Source organism: Rissa tridactyla, chromosome 7 (assembly GCF_028500815.1).
Source record: "Rissa tridactyla isolate bRisTri1 chromosome 7, bRisTri1.patW.cur.20221130, whole genome shotgun sequence".
NCBI classification, from domain to species: Eukaryota; Metazoa; Chordata; class Aves; order Charadriiformes; family Laridae; genus Rissa; species Rissa tridactyla.
Window position 1 is genome coordinate 3,191,454 of NC_071472.1, and position 22,011 is coordinate 3,213,464.

Here is a 22,011-nt window from a genome sequence, read left to right on the forward strand (position 1 = left end):
CCTGGGAAAAGGAAAGACTTAACTTATTACCACACATAACTTTCTACCATATGGAGAACACCAGCGACTTCAACAGAAGGAAATCCCCCTGGTTTTGATTAAAGAAGGACAAGCCGCCCTGAATGGCTGTATTAAGAGATACCGGCTGTTACCTTTAACAATAGGTGACACCGAAACAACCCTTTTGGACAAGCAGAAGCTAATTAGCTGTTTTACGAAGCTGGCTGAACTACTGGAGGAACAATTAAAAAGCATGCACTTCTAAAACTTTATTTCATTACTGAACCTCCGTTTCAGAATTACTTTCTTTGTTCAAATATCCTGCCTAATGATACCATTGACCAAGCAAATTCTGACACATGCTAGACACTCAACCTCTTTATTATCCACAACAAGAATTTTGCAGGTTTTCTAGTAACGTTCCAAGAGTTCCTACCGAAGTCTATGACCCATTGCATGGTGAACATGTCAGTCCCTGCTTGAATAATAGATTTCTCAAACAAGCATTGAGGCTGCAAACAAGCTTCCCTCTTTGAAAAACGTTACACTGACTTTGGCTAGAAGGAATAGAGCGGGGAAAAGAGTTCAGATGGTCAACTAAAGCTCCCCCAGAACATACTTCATCAGCATGTGAATATCCTGAAAGTCTATCAAAACCAAATTCAAACACACATCTTTAGTCTTACATATAAAGAAATGGGAACTTTTCATTGGCCTCTTCTCTCGCATACTGAAGCCTGCTAGCACTCAGCTGGGAACATTTTAACTGCCTGAGCTGATGTGCTGCACTTGTTGAAAGCTTCATACTTTGACTGAGATGATTATGCTGAAGTAAAAAAACACAAATAGGTTTTCTACACAGACGCCACTCCTCATCTTCACTTTGAATTAAAGAGCTTCCAACACCAAAACATTTTTAATAATAGTGAGAGACAAACTTCGGGGGTTACTAAGTTCTGGAAGAAATATTTTGGCAAAGCAAGGTTCTAGAATATCTTCATCAATCAACAACTAAAAAGCTCATTCCACTGTATCAGGCACCATCCTCCTTCCAAAATCGTAAGATAAAATGTTTCACCTAATTCTAAACTTCAGTCATCATTGATTATGCAAAATCCAGGGATTATTCCATTTCTGTTCTCACACATTGTTAGAGTAACACCAATATGATCACTTTTGGTACATATTTCTATCACTCTTCAGACTCAAGATTAAAAAAAACAAACAAACACACACCACCGAAACAACAAAAACTGCATTTGTTTTATGACTGAGTCCTCATGAAAACGGTTCTCCTTAGGATATGCCATAGATGATTTTTCTTCCAATCATAATTCTTCCTGACTTGAAGAGCTGAATTACTGATGGGGTTTTTTGCAAGTTATCCATGATACAGCCTCTGTGTCAGTATTCTCCAAAGGACATCGTCAGTACATTAAGGGACACCAAGGAAAGAATAAAAGTTTCTGCCCTCACACAGTCTGTCAGGACACAAAAGCATAAGGGATAGAGAAAATTTTCCCCTTCCTCAAACCAAACCTCCAGGGCACCTGCCACCATAGGTCCAAAGAGCATTCAAATGTAATTTCTGCATCATTCCAACTATCTTATTAAAAAAAAATATGTAAAATTTGTTTTAGAAAGTAGTACCTTACAGGGGAGACAGAAGGGGGTTTAAATTCAACCTGTCAAAAGTACAGTTCCCTCATTCAGAGGGGACAAAAGCCAACTGAAATGAATTTTGGTTTATTTGCCATCCACCAGAAGGTTTTTAAGCCACTGGAAAAGCCCAGCTGCACACTGGAGCATCAAGATTTTTCGTGAGGGATCCACTCCATTCCCACTGGAGTAAGAAGTGGGACCTAAGCACTCTTAGTTTCTTTGAAAGCCTCTGACCTAATAGGATGTGATTCACTATTTTTTCAAGTGAACAGAAACAGAAGACTTTCAGCCAACTGCCAAGTATTATTTTTTTCCATAGGGAGTTTTAATAGAGAGGAGTGACTGACCAATACTCTGTGAGTTTGGGGTTGTTGTTTTATTTCGGCAGAGAGGGAATTTATTTGGGGGCAGGAATGGGAGCAAAACCATCTTTTGATTTTAAATAACCTTCTCACAAATTATTCATGGTTCCAAATCTTGCTCTTAGTACAAATATGGCCCAGATTAACTAATTAAGATCTCTCTATTGATTTCATAGAATCTTCATGGTTCGAAAGGACCTTTGAGATCATCGAGTCCAACCATACATACACACGAAAAAAAACCCTACAATCTCTGCCACTAGAGCATGCCCTGAAGTGCCAAATCTACACGTTTCTTAAATACCTCTAGGGATGGTGACTCAACCACTTCCCTGGGCGGCTGTTCCAGTGCCTGACCACTCTTCCAGTAAAGTAAATTTGTATTATTCTAAATGGGCAAGGTTAGATGAGACTCAGTTTGTTGGGATCTGACCCCCCGCAGTATGTGCCACAACCTAAAGTTCAACAAAAAGTAATCAAACCATAACATTTTTACGAGACATTTAAGAAAACCTTTTTATTTGGGCAGGTTTTGTGTTAAATTTAACGAAATACAATTATGCTTAGGGATAACTTGCAAAACAGACCCTTTTCAAATTTAAAGATCAGAGAATTAAAATGAAAACATTTAACCAGTGGTCTTCTATAAAGCTACTTTTAAAGTAGCTTTATAAATGATGAAAAATAGACAATCTAATTTATTATACGAAGTACAGTAATTCAAACAATTGTATGCAATTTAAAATTTTTGCAACTTCCACAGCCTAAATGTTTTTCAACCCTGGAACATGGAAATATTTAAAGAAAACTCTTCCATCATGTAATTGCTATGAGCTAAAGAGAACTATCTGTACCCTCTCCTGACAAACACTACCAAAAATTTCTAAAATTAACAGCTACTGCAAAGTTTAATTTTGTCTCATACACTTAACGCTATAACTGAACAACAAAATTAAACCACTTCCCTGTTTATGTGGATTTTCACCAAAATTCCTAGAAGGAAACAGTTGTTCATGCTAGAAGGCTTGATAAAATGATTGGTTATACTTAAAAATAGCTTTTAAAAACAGATTAAATTTCAACTTACACATTGATATTGAAATCCAAGCATTCAAAATACAGCTGACAGAATAAAGATCTGTATGATCGTTTAGGCATCTTTAAATACTAACGTATTTAAAGACCAGAGATTAGCATTATCTAGCTGAGATAAGAACTCTGAACCTGAAAAAATAAGGTCATGCTATTACAGCTTCAGTTACACAAAAACCCTCTGAATCACAAGTTTGTAAGCCACTGAACGGACGGAAGCTGCTGAAGCTAAGTTAAAATCAGCTATGTGAGCTAGCAAATAAGATACAGCCAGCATGGAACCATTCACATAAAGAACATGGCCATAGAGGGATGCAGAGTGTCGCAAGTTGAGTCCCCCAAGACTCATCCCGTTTCATACCCTTGTCGATGGCTGGAGGAGATGGTGTAAAGCACCTCAGTGAGTTCACAGGCAATCACAGAATCACATAGAATCCAGGTTGGAAGGGACCTCAAGGATCATCTGGTCCAACCTTTCTTGGCAAAAGCACAATCTAAACAAGGTGGCCCAGCACCCTGTCCAGCTAAATCTTAGAAGTGACCAATTTTGGGGAATCCACCACTTCCTTGGGGAGATTGTTCCAATGTCTGATTGTTCTCATTGTGAAAAATTTTCCTCTTGTGGGCTATCAGAATCTCCCCAGGAATAACTTGTACCCATAACCCCTCGTTACAATGCCATAGGGTGGGGTGCTCAATAGCAGGAATGTCACTCAGGACCTAGACAGACTAGAGGGGTGGGCCACCAGGAACCTCCTGAAGTTCAACAGGAACAAACATCAAGTCCTGCACCTGTGGGCAGACCACCCACTGCATCAGTGCAAGCAGTGACTGTCAGACTAGGTAGCAGCTCTGCTGAAAAGAACATGGAGGTTTGGTGGACAATATACTGCTTTGAGCATGACGCTGGAGAAGATTGCCTGATGACCCAAATGAATCTATGTTCCTACGTTTTTAAAAAGTAACTTCAAAAATGAAAATACCATTTCTATTCAGAGCCATTATTATGAAGTGACATTAAGAAAGAGGCACACTACAAGATTACAGTAACCACCAACTGCACTGTTCCTACATCAAAACTTTCAGTACTCATCTAAAATAGAATTAATCTTTAAACACAAAGCAGGCATTTTTTTCTTCAAAGTATGTATCTATACTGTAGATCACAACAGGTCCAGGGACTGCTCACTGGCCCTTAGGCAACGTGCCACACTGACCACGTCCATCCCATAGAGCGCTTTGACCATGAACCTCCTCCTCATGGCTCCATGGATGTTCTTCTGGCCCCAAAACAGGTTATGGGTTGGTTTGTTGTTTTGGTTTTGGGTTTTTTTTTTTCTGGTTTTGTTTTTTTTGGCTTTGTTTGTTGATTGGGTTTTTTGGTGGTTTGTTTGTTTGGTTGGTTTTGTTTTTTCCTAAGTGGGACAGTTTTCAGTTTGAATGTCCAAAATAATGCAAAAGCTAAGCTGTAACCCAGTGGAAATCATCATAGTCTTATCACAGCATACTGATGGCATATACTCCATGCTCTCAGATACGAGATGAGGGCATATTGAAGTGCTGAATCTGCAGGAATTCCGGTACAGTCTTGACTGTGCTGCCTCCTGGCCCCCTGCCTGCACTATCCCTCAAACTGTGCTTGCATGTCATCTCATTAGACACCAGTTGGCACAAGCTAAAACACTATCCGGACTCCACTAGTAGTTAAACAGTATTTGTGTCCTCTCTGCAATCTCATTTCACTAAGAAGTTTAGAAACAGTCAAAAAAGACAAACCACAGATCATCTCCAAAACATTCTTCAGTCAATTGTATATAAAAATAAATAAATAAATACATTTAACTGAGTTGCCTTATCCTTTTCCATTTTTTCCCTCCAATAAAAATTGCCTGTTGACTTACACTCATAAAAAGTTTGGTATCTTTCAGAAAACACAGAAACAATATCCTCAACAGTTTTGACCACTTTCTCCCTTCTCCATATGTAAAAAGGATGGATGTGCTACCCGACTTAAAAAGTTGATCTGCCACAGAAAACTTTGCAACTTCAGTTATAAAAACTAAATCCTTTTTAGTGAAATGACAATACATTGAACACATTCAATTTCAGAACGGAAGATGTAAAGAGTTAAAGCTATAGAACAGCAACAACATTCTGAGCAATACAGATTCTTATTCCCAGTTTTAAAAATAACTATACAAACGCTCTCTCAAAACAAAACCTTTAGATGAAATTGACTTTTTAAGTAATCTTTCAGATATTAACTTTAAACTGTGTCAATGTTAACAATTATAACATTAAAACTTAACTCATTTGCTGTCATCATTACAGGGACAGTGGAATCTTCCCAACTCTGAGAACAGACTCATTTAGGTGCACAACAAAACTAGATTAGAAAGCAATACCTACTGCTTGTACATGCAAAATACTATGCTCATTTTCTTAATTTCATTTTAGCTGATAACTATCTCAAGGTTCATAAAACAAAACAATTTGAGAAATATTCTTGTTTTTCATTTTAGCTAAGATCTAGCATTTATAAACCGTTGATTCTTCCCGAGTATCTTGCCTTTCAGTCAGTTCAACCCACTATCTATAGGCAAAGTTTCCCTCAAGTAATAAAAAAGTTATAAAAGCAAAAAAGTGTTTTTTGGCATTTCTTACTTGCCCAGCACAGTTAAGAGTATATAGGGGTTTGTTTTAATTACATTCTGGTTTCAGCATTTTGAATTGAATTACCATCTAATTATGGCTTCATATAAATCCTTAAAAATAGAAACTATACCTTAACAAAACAAGGAATCTCAAAAGGTGGTATCTAGCCATTTAAATTACTTCAACAACATGTAGCCTTCTTGCCAACTAAAAGTACTCAACATCGTATGAAGGCCAAGTCAATGTAGTTTTATAGTTATTAACAAGACTTCCCAGTGAATAACTCAATAACAACACTGAAATTAATTACAATTTTGGACTGGCTCTGCATCCTGACTGAAACTGATTATTTTGCACCAATTTAACCAGAAATATCAGTAGAATACAAGAAAACCAGTACTTCTACAAGGAAAGTTTTTAGAATTCAGATAAGCTTCATTTACCCTGGAAAAAAAAAACAATCAGTGAAACATTGTGTTGGCAATATACACAAGTGTTCCTGTTCTTCCACTGCTACACTGTTAAATCACCAAGATTTTAGGTTACATGGCCGTCACTTGGACCTTTGCTGGCATCAGTACAATTGTAAGTATGTCACTTGCTCATTTTCTCCATAACAAAGTTCCTGGGTGAAAGCAAGAGCAGCACGGTTCATTAGGAGGGCCACCACAATGAAAGCTCCGAAGACAGAGAGGTAAAGGCTACCATCCTGCTCATCCTTCTTTGACTGCGACTCTGAAAATGGGATTAATCTGGGAGAACCATGGAACACAAGTTAAGAAAGAAAAGATAAAAAAATAGGGTACATTCTTTCGCTGAACTATCTAAAGTAATTCAGGTTTTTGTGACAGCACCTAACTGGAGGTGGGTACAAAAAAAGTACTTCATGGCTCCACTACCCAGCCCCAGTAGATCCCATCCTAACAACAATACTAGTGCTACCTCCAGCTGCAGGAACAGGTAGTCTTCCCACAAACACTTCCCTCATTTCCAAGTGTTTTTCAAATACCTCTAACCACATAACCAAAGATTTATGCCTCCAGTTAGTAAGCGAATTGTTAATTTTTTTTTCTAGCCAGACTACTTGCTTCCAGTTACAGCTTTCACTAGGAAATTCAGAGGAAATCCATGAATGTTGACCTTTCTCTTCAAGGGTTACCTTACTGTAAAACTATTAACGAACAGTGCCTTAGCAATAATTACTGCAGTGGAGAAACCCTTTTCTGCTTTCTTTCCACCAACAATTGAAGTATTTGATGCATCTAACGTACGTTTGGGATTCTTAGCCACGAAGATATGCAATGTAAACAATATGGCAGTAAATATTCATTTTCTGTGGGATTAAGCCTAAATATGCTCCGCTGTTTGGCACCGAAGTCACAAACTGTTTCTAAGAAAAAAGCCTCCACCACCACACAGACAGTGTAGGGGAGAGAAGATAAGAGATGCCACATAAAGTCACTGGCATCCAATAACACTTCAATTTCCATATGGAAATAACAGGAAATAAGATGTGCTGAATTTCAAGCACCAAGGCAACAAAAACACATTAAGATTTCATCACACAAGAACTTGGCTGTAAAATCCGTAATTTTCTTGATCTTTTTAAAGACTTCTCATTTTCAGGAACATCAGATAGCTAACAGACCATGCATTCTACCAACCAGCTAAAGCAGACATTTGCATTAATCTGCTTTCTGTTAATTAAGTGGTGGAAATGCATCTCCCCTTCACCGAGAAATCTCTTCCACAATCAGATTCCTTGTCAACCTCTATCTTTTTACAGCCCATGTTATAATGATTATTCTTCAGATGATTTCCCAAGGATAAGTACCCAGGACTTGCTATACCTTAACTCCAAATCATATAGGTCTCCAAAAGACTACTTTTGCATATTGTGTACGCCACATTTGCCTGTGAACAAAGCAAATGTTACTACCATCTTTTAAGAGATCCAGACACGATATATATAAGCTTCATAACGATGATATTAAATTGAATTGTATTGCAATTTCAAACAGAAATAAGCTATGGGCATTGGAAAAGAAGGTAGAATCCCTAAGAATGAAAAACACTGGAGTTACTGGGTTCCCCCCCCCAAAAAAACTAATGATATGACAAAAATTAACTGCTATAGTTGAACAGAGAGGAAAAAAAAAATATTTGTCTATTCTCATTTGCAAATCATACCGGAAGCCATCACCTAAAAACTTTCACCCCTAAATTTCAGAAAGGTGGGGAAAAGAGAAAAAAGAAGTGGCATTCAAATACTCTCCATTAAAACCAGCTGAAGACTATTATTCATGATAGCAGTAATTACCTTCTTGCACCCCCATATAGCAAAAAACAGCTTTCCCCTCACACAGAACACCTCCCCCCCACCAACTTACATAGCATCCAGCATTTGAACACAAACTTTTTTAAGCTTTTTCTATGAGAAGAGACTTGTGTCTGAAGGGTAGACAGGCAAATAAACCCATGACACCAGCACCTCTCTGGAAACATTCGTCAAGCAGAATTCTACTAGAACTAAGCTTACATGTTCTAATATTGCATTAGCACAAGTACAGCTATTTTTCATAACCCAGAAGACTTAGGGTTTGTAGCGTTTGTTAAGTATTAACAGATTACACAGAAATAGCAACAGAATTTTGATCTGTAATCAGTTAACAAACTGGAGGCATGAAACTTTGCAAACTACATAACATTTACATCTATGTAAACGTATCTATGCTTCAAAACGGTATTAAGTAGGTTTACAACTGTTGCTCTCAATGGCAATATCAAGAGTGCTGGGGTATTGCCCAACAATAACACACTTAACGCAAAAAAGCATGCATTCTTATTAAATAGGAATCTTAAGCAGAATTTTACTTTAAAAGCAGTACTAAGTCTGAAGTATTTTATTGCTCTACCTGGGCAATAAAGCGATTAGAGTTCAACGACAATCATGGAGAGCTTGCAGAGAACATACCAGCAGAGACAATGTCACAAACAGTACTCCTAAACCTTTGGCAGGATTTTCAAGTGCTACCAAATTAATAACGAAAGTACATGCAGAAAAACATTACACTAGTAAAATTAAAGAAACAAGTCTCACCTCGCACCCCTCAATTCCTTCAGAACACCTAACCATTCAGCTTCTGAAGGCTTTACATTTCTATCTAGATTTTTTTTTTTTGCTGGGGGGAGGGTGGGGCAATACTTAAAAAATAATTTCCCTTGATAACAACCAGTGAGATAGGAGAAGAATAAAATAAAAATCTAAGAATAAAACATTCCTCATGCAGTGAAAATGCAACTTCAACTAAAGGGTATCTTTTGACATGCCATTTCCTTTAGCAAAATCACTCATGACCTTTTAAGTGGCTTGAGAATGATCTAGCATCAGGGAGAAGGGGGGGGGGGGGTGGGGAAGAGAGGACCAAGACTTTTCTGATGTGCTTCCTTTTGCTTAGGTGATTTTCAGCATGAATCGAGCTTAAGTGAGTTTTAACACGTATGAGTCTTGTCCCCTGTAAGAGACTTAAAGCCGTAGAACTATAATGACAGACTGCACAGCTACCAAAGACAGAGCAGGTAGCTCAAATGAGAAGAAATTATGGTTTAGGAGATATGGAGCGTAAAAGAAAGAAAAGGAACCCCGAGATGTTAAAAACTACAGCACCCACAACAGAAGATTTCAGTTAAAGACAATCCACTACTTCAATATCTCCGTTTTCAGCTGAAATAGGGGAAATATTCTGAAACATTACAGAAAATTATGAAAGCATACATTCTCTGTTCCTGAAAGTTCATACAGTGTAACTCAGCAACCATGAAAACTAGAGGACACGAAAAGATATTTCCTTGGAGGAGGGGAGAACATAGATAATATCTAAAGAGAAACATTCTTTGATGAACAAGCTATTTTATTTACTGTTTTTCATTTTTAAGCTCACCTACAATCCTGCCTCACCTACAGGAGAGGCACTGAAAGTATATTCAATTCTTTGTAAGTATTATGAAGGATCTTCTGTTCTTTATTAAATCAAAAATACACACAGATTTATATAAAAAGTATATGAGACGGGACAAGGAGAACCTTGACCCGGGCACTTTGTTTTCCTGTTTAGTTAATAGGCAATCATCTCATTCTCCTGAATTAGTACAAATGGGTGCAAACCTACACCCACTTTTACCCAAGCATTTACAAATATTTTTAAAGCCTAATAACATAACACAGATGCTCTCCTTCAAATATCTTAGTCAGAAAGGAGAAAAATTTTCACTCCCTTAGAAGATTATTAGAATTTCCTATCCATTTGAAGTACATTTACAGGATTCCATACAGCAGTTTATAGATAGTGAAATAAAATGCCTTCAGCCTAAAGACCACTTCCACATCCACCATGTGGAAAAAGACCTACAACATTTCCACCTATTTAAAGAACACTAGTATTATTTGGCTATGTAAACAACTGCAGAAAATAGTTGCATATAAAAAATAATATGGAAAAACCAACACCCCTACTCCCCGACACACACACTCAGAGTAGCTGGAGACCGCACACCGAAGAAAGACAAACCAGAGCTCTTTACACCTGAGCTCCAGGATTTTTTCAACCTTTGCCAATATTCTTAAACATATAGCCTGGGCAGAATTTTTTCAGACTAAAGAACTGGAAACGAAGCTACTACTTCCGATGATGATGATAGAATCAATTGATCGGGTATACTTTTAAACCAAAACGAGTCACAGTGAAGAAACACTACTTATCAAAATGCATGTACTTGGTGCTAAAAGCTTATATAATCTTATAATTTTGATCATAAAAACCAAAAGCTTACTGTTGAATTTATTTATTTTTAGACCTACAGCAGGACTGCAGATACCCCAAAATTTTAGGTGAGTAGAAAATAGTTTAATAATTGTTAAATACCGGAACATTTAATGTGTAATACTAGAAAAACCACCAAAACAATGCCATTAACATGAGAAGCGGCCCGAATTGCAGCCAGTTTCCTGCTCATTTAGCAAAGATTAATTCCATCTTCACAGGCAAGAGAAACACTCGTTTTGCCTCACCGAGAACGACCGGAGCAAGAAATGCTAAAGAAAAGACAGCTTTTGTTGCTTAACCGTCCTTTGTAATAAGTAAGATAGGTAATGTCAACAAGATTTTTTTTGCTCTAGGCAAAGAGATCTTAATAGAAGGACGTGGAAGGGAGGGACAGACCCAAAGAGCAGATGGCACCAAGTCTTTCAGAAACTGTCAGTGAGGGAGGGGGGAAAAGTTTCCCTACAGAAAATATTCACAAATTAAGAGGAACGTTGCTCCAGTGACTTAAAAATCAGGTATTAGGAAAAGATGAGAGGCATGTCTTCCACTGCAAGACGAAACCGTCAGAAGAAATCATGTTTTGTTTCATGAGAGGAATAAATGATATACCTTAATAAAAAAAACCCCAAGCCTCTGTCTGGCCTTAACCTGCTCTGTTATTTATCTGGTTAAAGCAGAAAGGATTTTTTTCAGTTTATTTCTGGCAGCGCTCGCCTTTTCACAGCACATTTAGCACACACGGAATTGATCAATACCACTACAGACATAAGACTAGACTATCCATTTACTAACCACAAGAAAATGTCCTGTTCAGCAAAATCCTGTACATTATAACACTGAAATTTTAAAAGGCATTGTTATACGGATCTCATTACTGCCTTACACCAGTTACACTGAAAAGCTGAGCACTTGTCTGCTAGCCTTCCTTTGCACACTGTGCAAGAACGCTAAAAAGCGTACCTAAACCTACACGGAGGACTATATACACATTCAAAGTGTAAGCAAAAAGTGCCAGGCTTGAACACATATTAGATCAGTTACACAACTCATAATAGGCATTTTGTGAAGCTGATGGAGCTTCAAACAGAAACGTACCAACAGTTCCCCCAACCACTGGTTGCTACCATAACCATTTTCCTCCTAAAGAAGCCTGGGGAAGTCCTCACACCCCGCTGGCTTCTCAGGACTTGGAGTTGGCGTTTAAAACCCAACTTCTGCTGTTTTAAAGAGAAAAGTAGTAGCTTTTTTTTTTTCTGCATCACGAGGTAGTGAGGCGCCGAGTAGCAAAATACAAAACGTTACAAATTGTTTAGAAACTGAAAGTCTGCCTTTTCAGCCTAATTCTGTGCATACATCTATACCTGTACGCACACCTCTCTATCATTAAAGGACAAGCTAACGCCTTCAGAGCAGTGCCTATTTTAAACTAATAAAGCATTAATGAAGGTTGCCATTCACCAGTGAATGGTCTGGAGTAAGAGATCTAATTGAAGTTAGAGTATTTCAGCTGGGTTATTCTTATTTTAAAAAAAACGCCATGAAACACTAATAATTGCATTGCCAGATTACAGTATGTGACACTAGGTGGTTATGCCTCCACATTTGTTCCACACAACTGATCTGAAATCCAAGCGCTGCACGCATTTGAAGTGCTCATGTTATACATTTTTAAGAATAACGATGAAAACAGCTTCTGCCTTCACAATCACTGCTATCCCTAAACACTTGTCATTTGAAAAAGAAAAGATTTCTCCTCATTCATACTAACGGACAAAGTTACCAAAGCTTTCAAATGCTGACCCCAAAGCCTTATGTTTGAAGCAACAAAACCAAGAACGTTCACTTACCTGAAGAACAAGAGATAAGAAAAACAGCGAACGCCAACTTAGTAGCAGCTCCCATTTTCCAATGCTGTTAAAACATTTAAGTGACTTTAAGTATCCAGTTTCCTCGGTCCTGCAAGCTGGAAAATCTCCCTTCTTGCTGAACCGTTATAAAGCAATCTATAGCAACATTTCTGCAGCAGATAACGTTCATAAAACAGTAAAATCAGATTTCTTTAGACACTGACGATCTCCCTCCAGCTCTTTCTAGCAAGAATCCGGGTTGAGGGATGGATATATTTGGAACTGTGTTTCAAAACACACGTGTCATTTGGCTTCTGTACAAACGGTGGCAAAATTTAATTCATAAAAGTATGCTACGAATCCACTTTAAAAAAAAAGTCAACAATTAAGCCGCTGGCCACGACGAAGTCTCTGAGGACACTCCAACTCTGCTTTTCCACATCAAGCTCGGCGAAGCATCCCTCGTGGGTGCTGAGTGTCGGGGAATCGTATCGAAATCGGTCAACACGACGTTTTCGTCCTGGCTCCCCTTATACAACATGTAGTGTTTGGGAGAAAAGTAGCTCCATTTCAGTTTCAACCCTCAAATGCCTCCGGGTGAAGGGAGGGAGTTTTGTCAGTTTCTTGATGAAAAGCTACCTTTAAAAAAGCAAGCCACCAAGCTACACGTGGGCAACGCTTCGGTTTTCTTTAATAATGCTGAGGGATTTAGCGCAGCCCCGACGAGGAAAAGGGGAGAAACAACAGTTTGGTTAACAAACAAACCTTCGGGCTTCCTGAAAAGTAGCAAATCTCGAGTCCTGCCGCCAGTCAGGAAGAGCCGCACATCTCCCCTCCTCTCCCCTGTCCGTCCAACACCAGCACTCCCGAATCCCAGCAAGATTTCAAATTCTTCTAAGAGATTTCCATCCCCTCCCCCCCAAGAGGCTATATTTGGTATTTAAACAGAGAAGAGCGACTGGAAAAAAAAAATATTAAAAAAAAATGCAGTATCCAGCCGCTGGGGAGGAGGGTGATATATTCTTTGTGGCAAATCCTTCTTCCTTCCTCGACTGCCGGTGCTTCTCGGAGGACTGGGCTCCCGGGGAGGCGAGGGGGCCGCGGGGAGGATGCGGCGGTGGCCGGGCCGGCGGCAGGTCGCCTTCTCCCTCCCCTCACGCCGGCTGGCGCCTCTCCTGCTCCGCTCTAACTCCTCACCGACACATCTCCTCCCCGCCGCACCTCCCGCTGCTCAAACGGAGACCCCAGACAGTCCACACCACACACCCCCCTCCCCAATCCAGTTCTTTTTTCTTTTTTTTTTCTTTTTCCTTTTAGGAGAAAGGAATAAGCAATAGCAGGGGTGGAAAGGAAAAGCCTGCCGGGCTCCTGCTGCCGCCTCCCCGTGCCTCCCACACGGCGCACCGGGCCGGCCCCGGCTAGAGGGCGGCGGGGGGAGCGATCCCCTCGTCCCCTTCTCCCCTAACTCTGACCCCGGCTCACTCCCGGCTCCGAGGAAGCCGCTGCCGAACGCAACTCTCTCGTCTCCCGGGCGGCGGAGGCAGGGCGGCTGAGACCAACTTTGTCCCTCCAGGAGTGCAGTTTAGGGGTTGGCGAGGAGAAAAGGCCGAGCCCAGGGGTTTTCTCAGGGCGGCGGCGGCGGCCAGAGCCCTCTCTAGCGTCTCCCGAGTCCAGCCGGCAGCTCGGAACAGCCCTCCGTACCCTGCTGCTTCTGCTGCTCCCCTGTGGTAATCTCATATCTACCCATTCACTTGTGTGGCGTGGAGAACGGACCCAAGATGGCGGCGCCCGGGCGATTGTTTTTGTTTCCTCTCCGCCTCCCCCTCCCCCACCCTCCCCTCCTTCCCCACCAGCGCGGCGGCCGCGCGCCGCCCCGGATTGACAGCCGCGCTGCCCACTCACGACCCGGCGCCGCGCCGCCTGGCCCCGCCCCGCCCCACCCTCCCTCAGCAGGCTCCGCCCCTACCTGCCCGCGCGCGCCGCCTCATAGGGGGCGCGCACACGCGCGACTCCGCGTTTCTCCCCTCCGTCCTGCTCCGCCCCGCTGGGCGAAGGTCGGTGGGGGCTGGGTTGCGTCGCCTCCTCGCCCTCGGTAAGGCGGCGGGGGGGGGTCCCCGCCCTGAGGAGGCTGTCCTGCCCGGCCGGCCGGCAGGTGTGAGGAATGGGCTGCGGCGCCCGTCGGCACCTGCTGGCTGCGTCCGGCCTTGCTGGCGCCAGGGGAGGAGAGTTGGCGCCGCCCGGTCCCCCTCATTCCCCCCCTACCCTGGTATTATTAATTCACCTTCGTGGGGCTTGTGCTTGGTGTTGGGGGAGCTGACCGCGGCCCTCTTCAGGTGACAAAGGGCTGTAAGGGGAAAGAAACTCCCCTAAAAGCCGCGGTGAGGCCTCTATCTCGGCCCCCCGGCCTTGGGATGGCGCTGCTGCTTCCTCAGGGGAGTCGGTAGGGTTAGTACCTCTCCCTGGTGGGAGATGGGGCTTGTGGTGGTCCCCACTGCAGGTGTGCTCCTCAGGGCAGTGGCTGCTGCCGCCACAACATCCAGAGAGTGTTTTATAGCCTTTGCTTTCAGACGCTGCCACACCAAGGTAGTATGTTAATAGGTGGTTGTACCTACACAGTGTATCACGTGCAGTTAATTAGGTTTGTGCTGGTCGCCCTGAAGAACAGAGTGCTCTGCTCGCATGGTGGCCACGCTTCCTGCCTCTGGCAGCTCGCTTAGCCTTCCTCCAAATCACAACAAACTTCTGTTTCCTATCATTGTTTGTCCTTTGGCTGCTGCAGGCCAGCGGCTTGCAGTATTTATTTGCAGTGAGATACCCTTTAGAAGTTCCTGAGAAGGGGACAACACTACATTGTTTTATGTGCTGTGCGAGAGCAGAACAAACCGTCTGTGCTACAGAACGGGGGTATAAAGCAGCACATGTGCTTTGTTTGCAACAGGGGAGGGAGAAAGAAGGAAGGATGAATAGTTTCTAGTGTTCCCACCTTTTGGGGAAGATGTGTGTGTTGGTGGTACTTTGTGTTTTTCTAGATAAAACACTTGTACTATGTTATCCCCCTTAAGGACAGCAGTTCTGCACCTTCATGCATTTGGTAAGGCTCCCTATGCTTTTTTTTTTAATGGATGCCATAAAATAGGTTACCTGTCTCTGAATGAAAGGGAAGACCTGTCTCTTAGGTCTAGAGATCAATGTGGGAAAGCATTAATGCTGGCCTTTAATTTCTGTATTTTTATAAAGGGCTGTGTTTGCATAGGCAAGAAGTACCAAGTTCCTGAAAACTGGTTATGTTGTTTACTAACCATAGATGTGTATTGAGTGATTCCAGATAACTTCCTCTTCAGGCTGCTTGATGGCATGGTCTAAGTTTTTTGGTGATGTGAATACTTAGGTGGTACTAGATTGGAAGGAATATTATGGATAAGATCTTTCATGTATGTGAATATACAGCCAAGTCAAGGCTGAGTAACGTTGCCAAGCTCTCTGAGCTGTGCGAATTCACTGATCAACAGAGGTGTTCAGTAACTAGAGCTGGTGAGCGCTTGGATTCAGACATGAAGAAACATAGCTATTTCAGTCTGTTTATATTGAGGTGTCTGCTAGAGTTCTTAATCAGGATTTGGGCATCCTTGGTGTTTCTGTGCTGTGTTCAAACATTTACCAACACAAAATTCATCCACTGACGATATTTTTGATGATTTGAAAGATCCAAGAAGCAAAACAAAATGTATGGGATTGTGCACATCTAGAAGCATCAAGACATGTGGCAACACTTTTTATACCATCTTTTATCCAAGTATTTCAGAATGATTTACAAGCATTAATTAATGTAAGTATTACAACACTCCTACTTAATCTGTAGTTTTTAATATTCTTCAATAGCAGAATATTTAAACGTGACCTGTTCTGCAGGTTGTATTTTCACTTGGCTCAGCTTCTTCAAAATGCTCGTCATGTTGCCACATGAGTAGGAAATTATAGCTAAAAATATTGCTATTGTACAAGTGTGTGTGAATATATATATAGATACACTTCCCATTGTAGGTATTTGGCTTTTTTTTTTTACTGACAGAATGTAAATTATCATCCATATTTGTATTTTACTCATTATTCTTAATAAAAGTAGAATAAATATGTTATCTATATAACACCATTTTCGTGAACGTCATAGTAAAGAGGTGTCTCTTACTCAAGTAGCTTTTTATTCTTAAGCATGGGTGGTTTTTTTGCTTGCAGGATCCCTTGAGCAGAGTAAAGCCTTGTGGCCAGACAGGAAATATTACAAAAACAGTAACAGTATAGGGTTAGTCTTGGCAATCGTGTTTTTATCAGGACTACAGGAATTACAAATGAAGCATGTCTTTCTGTCTTTTCCTTCCCAGTTTTGAGGCCTAATGGGACCAGGGCAAATGGTATATGAATTAGGATGACTAGTGGTAACTAGGGTCAGGGAGCCTGCTCAGACTTTCATACCACTCCAGAAGCATGGTGTTATTATAGGAGTCAGTCTGTTTTCAACCCCACTGGTGCTGCAGATAAACCCTGCATCCTTTGTAGAGCTACCTAATGTAGCGTTTCAAAAGAAATAAGGAAAGGTACGAATATGCTCATTTTTGGTATGGAAACACTAAACCCCAGTTTTGTTGCATGGATGCAGCCCCTTAATATTGGTTCAGTTATGTCATTATAAGCACAATATCAATAGAGCTATAGCTGCATTAGAGATTTGCTCCCATTTAATTACATTTTTAAAAACTAAGTTAGATAGTTTGGTGCAAATAATGTACAGACCTTAGCAGAAATTGCCTGTCGTTTTTGTGAGGTACTTGATGCAAAATGCTTTAAGGGCTTTTGGCTTTCTCTAGGCTGTTGCTTGCATTGCTAGTAAAAGGATGAGTTTTATCCCAAGTAGACATATTAAATGTCAACACAGTTGCTGTCTCCTTTTTATTTTTAAATGTCTTCTTGTGTGCCTTTCTCATGTGAATTTTGGGGGTGTTTCCCTTTTCTACCTTTCTGCTTTTCATTTCTCTTTTCCTTTCACCTTAAACTCCAGATCTTTTTTTTCCCTCTTCTAAGATCAATCTGTCCATGCATTTTTAATGAATCATTTACTGTGACATATGAGCACTGAAGATACAGTATCAGGGACTTAGGCATCTGCAGAGAGCTTCTGTGCCGGAGCAGCAGCAGCAAGATGAAATGGATGCGATCTTAGTTTCATTCTTTTGTTCATGTGGGATGGTACTTTGCCTAGAGGCAGCACAAATATAACTTTCCTTCTAGGGAATAATGAGAAGAATTAAAAACCAGCAATGTCTCGTTTTTCTCTTCAGAGCACTGCTAGGAATAGAGGATTTCAGCTGTGCCTTTGCTATTTCTACACTTACCACTGAATCAATACTGTTTACGCAGAAACAGCATTGTAGGTAAGAATCTATTGTGCAAGACTCATTCATAGTGTCTGTACAAGCATTTTTAAAATGTAGAGTGGGAAACATGGTGTTTATAATATCAGGAGTGACATCAACAGATATAACCCTTGTCATTATCTCATTAATCTTCTCTCGTGTTCTAAGTAATTCTTGTGTAAAACTCTGAAGGAAGAGAGAACAACTGTTCAGACACTGACCTTACATACCCAAAACAAAAATGACCAAACCAGCAAGAAATTAGTCTCTCTCAGGGATCTCCTCTTTACCAGCCAGCTTAGCTTTCCGTGCTGTTGGAAAAGTGCAAATACTGGAGGAGAAACTATTTTTTTTAAAAAACTGGGAAAATAAGTGCATTAAAGTTATCTTTAATTTCATAAGAGTATGCATCACTTATGTGAAATTTGGAATATTTTAAAAGAGTTTTAATATAGACTTTCAATTTTAGTGCACTGGAGAGATCAATGAATTTACTACAAATTATTCATTAATTTGCATTTTTTACTCTGTTCCAAAACTATTGAGATACTTTACAGTTATACGGATAACACAGCTATAAAGCAAGAGAAAATGTAGAATTAATCAACCTTTTAAATGTTGATGAACTGAAATGAAATAAAAAACTTGCCTCTGGTGTGCTTTTGGATTGGGTCAGTATATACGTCCATCAATGTTTTCTCCTTTTATGCTTGTAATCAAACTTAAAAATTCTATATGCAGTTGTTGAATCCAGATGATACCCACAAAGACAAAGCAAAATACATGCTGAAATCACAGCCCTGTTTTGGATTCAGGTATTTTGGTGTTTGGCTAAAGTGTGCTCATTTTATTCATGTGAGCAGTACTAATAACTACAGATTAATAGGATTTGGCCTGTATTGTGTTATATAAAGCTATTTCTATAGTGAGTTTGTGTGACAAATTCCTTTTTAATGTAATCAGATGGAGCCTGTAGACCCACACTAAGAAGAATGTTTCCCTGCTTCAAGTTTGAAAACAAACACATAGATACACAAATTTACAGAAATTAACACAAGTACAATCTCCATCAAGTCACTTTCATTAAATGCTAGTTCTATACCAGTGGTTATGTTTCTTTTTTGATCTGCTGTACAGACTTTTGTTTCCTTAAAGTACTTGTGCAGAGATTCAAAAATATCTAACCTATTTTCTTGGAAGACAGAGTGATGTTTCTTTCTAGGATTTGCACTGTCTTGTCAGAAAAGATCATCCGACTAGTGCTTCCTGTTGCTTTCAGACACTACTTTGTCTCTTAGAGGCAGTTTGTTGTGTCACGGTTTTTTATTACTGTGGCATTTATCATGTATGATTTCATTAATACTTCATGGTAAAACTAAATTTTCTAAATACTGCACTATAGTTCTCACTTAAACTATACAATCCTTTTTTTGAAGTGCCATGAAAAGTCCAAGATGAATTCTTAAAACCCTAATCCTATGAAAACAAGAAATAGGAGGGCAAAGTGGCCAAACACAGAGAGATTGTCAGATATTTAGAGTATTAAATTGTGCGCTCTTTAGAATTATTTTGTTAATATGACTTTTGGTTCTTTTGAAACAAGAAAAGTACTTGAATATGTAATTACTTATGATGTCATTCAAAATATATTAGAAGCTTTCTGTAATGACTGAAGAGTGGGAACAGGAGAGTTTTCCACGCTGTGATACATGGTTTAAATTCAGAGTTTAATAACAAATATGTATTATTTTTGTTTAGCAGTATTAGAGGAGAACAAGAAAGTCAAATACACTGTCACAGGCAATGCTGCAAGTAAATATAATGCATAAATATTTTTCATAAGCCAAAGGCATTTTACCAAAAGTGTACCCAAAGTCTTAATCTATTTCTTGGTATCAGAAACAATGGTGAAATGCCTAGTACTAGTGCCAGGTATACAACTTAAGTTCTAGAGAAAATTAGATGTTTTGCTCATTGAATCAAAATGAAACACATAGAAAAGTGTCCCCAGGGGTGGGGGTGGAGAATTTTAAGAGAGTGGGCTAGTTATCAGAGATGGGATGTGCAATTTGGATTCAAGCTTTAGCAGCAAACTGCATGCATGCATAGTGTTTTTTAAAAGAACTGAAAACGGTGCTTGTCCTTTGAGTTTTCTTTTCAACCCTGAATCTTAAAATGTGAGTTCTTTTGTAGCAGGAAAGTTTATAGCTTGTTAATAGTCAACCAACTTATATTAAAAAGAAAAAAGTTCCAAAGATTGAGCTGGAAACCTTAAAAATATGGCTTTTGGAAGGCTCTCTTGGAACAGGAAATTAGAAGGTCTCGATAGGTTAGTAAATTCCATTGTGATAATTGCAATTAGTAATGACCAGATGAGCCAGCCAGCTTACAAGTAGCCGAATGGTCATAGGCCAGGTTTTCAGGAAATATAGGAAACTTGAATTATCTATTAGTGAATTTTAGAGTTTTCTAGCAGAGATGAGTAGTGATAGTTAGATGAAGAAACGCTTTGAGAAGTGAATCAAAGGTTTGCAGATCTGAATGGAAGTTACCTGCCTAGAGGAAGAGGAGGAGGAGTGAGAGATCTTGGGTGAGACTACATGTTTACGGTCGTTTCTGAGTCTGTCCATCAGAGAGGTCCTGTTGTCACACTTCAGTAATTTAAAACCCACGTATGACATTCCTGGGAGTATTATTTGATTCATGTCAGACAAGATGCATGCTGGGGAAGATGAATGAGTACCAGTTTCTCGTTCAACAGATAGCTTAATAAGTGCTTCATGGTATTAATAAAGAACAATAATGGGAGGTGCACTTTTTGAAGATTCAGGTGGATTGGAGGATACTGGACCTTGAATATTAGTTACTGGTTTTGCTAAAACGCTGAGAAGTTGAGGCTCCAAAATGTTACTATCAGAAAAAGATGGCAACGGGGAGTCAAGTATGTATGAAAAAAATCTGCAGACACTAGTTTTGAAAATTGGTAATTTGGAATTTTAGAAAATAAATGTGAAAAATCCATGGTAATGAACAAGCTACTAATGATTTTGTGTTTTATTGTGGCTAATAACTGAAGAATGTAGAATTAACCCTTACAAATATATTACGTGTCAGAAGAAGTTGTCCTGCTTCAGGAGGCAGCAGTTATAGGCTAATAAAACCTTCCTGCACAGGAAAATGGTTGTAATACGATTTGAGATGCACTTCGTTGAAAGAAACGTAGCCTCTGAAGCTCCCGTTGTTATCTGAATACTTGACTCAAGTAGCAAATAGTGATGGTTAGAATTCCCATTGTGAAAGAGAAACAGCTACATCTAATAAATACAGATATAGAGTAAAATTACAGAGGGAAGGGGAGCTCCCATAGTTTCTGTTTTATTTGTTGTGGATTGTATTTTTTGCAGCACAGTGAAATATTTCTAAATGATGGGTAGCAGGAAAATCTATTACATCAGTGCCTGAGCAATGAGATATGACAAAATTAAAGGTGAGAGCTGCTGTTGCCTCTCAGTGCTTCATCTTAAACTGCATCTTCCTCAGGCCCATGATAGTGTCTCACTTCTTTGATCCACTGAGTAAAAAGCACTGCTTTTTATTAAAGGTAGTTACAAAGAAACGTGGCGGGAATCCTGAGGAAGTCAGAAGTGTGACTCTGGGACAGTGTTGCCTAATGGATATGAATTGGTCTAAGTTAATGTGTTTTGTTTTCAGCCTGTAATCAGTGATTTAGGGATTTCATAGTTTCTGCACAGAATTTAAGTAGCATTAAAATAATCCTGCCAACAGAAGTTCAGCCTGCAGACGCCCCTTTGTTCCTGTTCACTGTTACAAAAAGCGTACCTCTCCCCAAGTGCTATAATTCCTGGGAATCTGGCACATTACAGGTTTCCTTGTAAAGAGTATGGAAGATTCCCAGATTTGACCTATTTCAGATCTAAAGAAGGATGGAGCAAGTTTATAGTCCCAGAATTCTCTTAAGGAACACCTACTAGCTGTCCACTTTTTCTTTTTTTTTTTTTAATAAAGAAGAGAATTCAGCTGTCACATTTCTTTCTGGTGATTGTGCCTTTGGCAAGACGGGTGGGGTGAGCCAATCCAAGGCCATTGGAAGTTCTGTAAATTAAAACCTATTATCTTGCTTCTGCAACCAGCAGAAGATCCC

The 22,011-nt window shown here is 39.9% G+C and overlaps 1 protein-coding gene and 1 long non-coding RNA gene across 5 annotated transcripts in view; one reads left to right on the forward strand and one right to left on the reverse strand.

Annotated features, from left to right (window-relative positions):
• Nucleotides 1-14,258, reverse strand: part of ACVR2A (activin A receptor type 2A) — a 68,552-nt gene extending 54,294 nt beyond the window's left edge. Inside the window, exon 1 of the mRNA XM_054207683.1 lies at nucleotides 12,442-14,258. Coding sequence (XP_054063658.1) covers nucleotides 12,442-12,496 — 55 coding nt within the window. The 5' untranslated portion in view covers nucleotides 12,497-14,258. The remainder of the gene's footprint in view (nucleotides 1-12,441) is intronic.
• Nucleotides 14,259-14,426: 168 nt separating this feature from the next.
• Nucleotides 14,427-22,011, forward strand: part of LOC128913165 (uncharacterized) — a 47,346-nt gene continuing 39,761 nt past the window's right edge. For 2 of the 4 annotated variants that reach the window (XR_008467866.1, XR_008467864.1), the window contains exons 1-2: nucleotides 14,427-14,533; nucleotides 17,775-17,867. This is a non-coding gene — a long non-coding RNA (uncharacterized LOC128913165). Of the gene's footprint in view, nucleotides 14,534-16,159; nucleotides 16,268-17,774; nucleotides 17,868-22,011 lie in introns of those variants that run through there. The other 2 variants (XR_008467867.1, XR_008467865.1) reach the window with 2 other exon arrangements.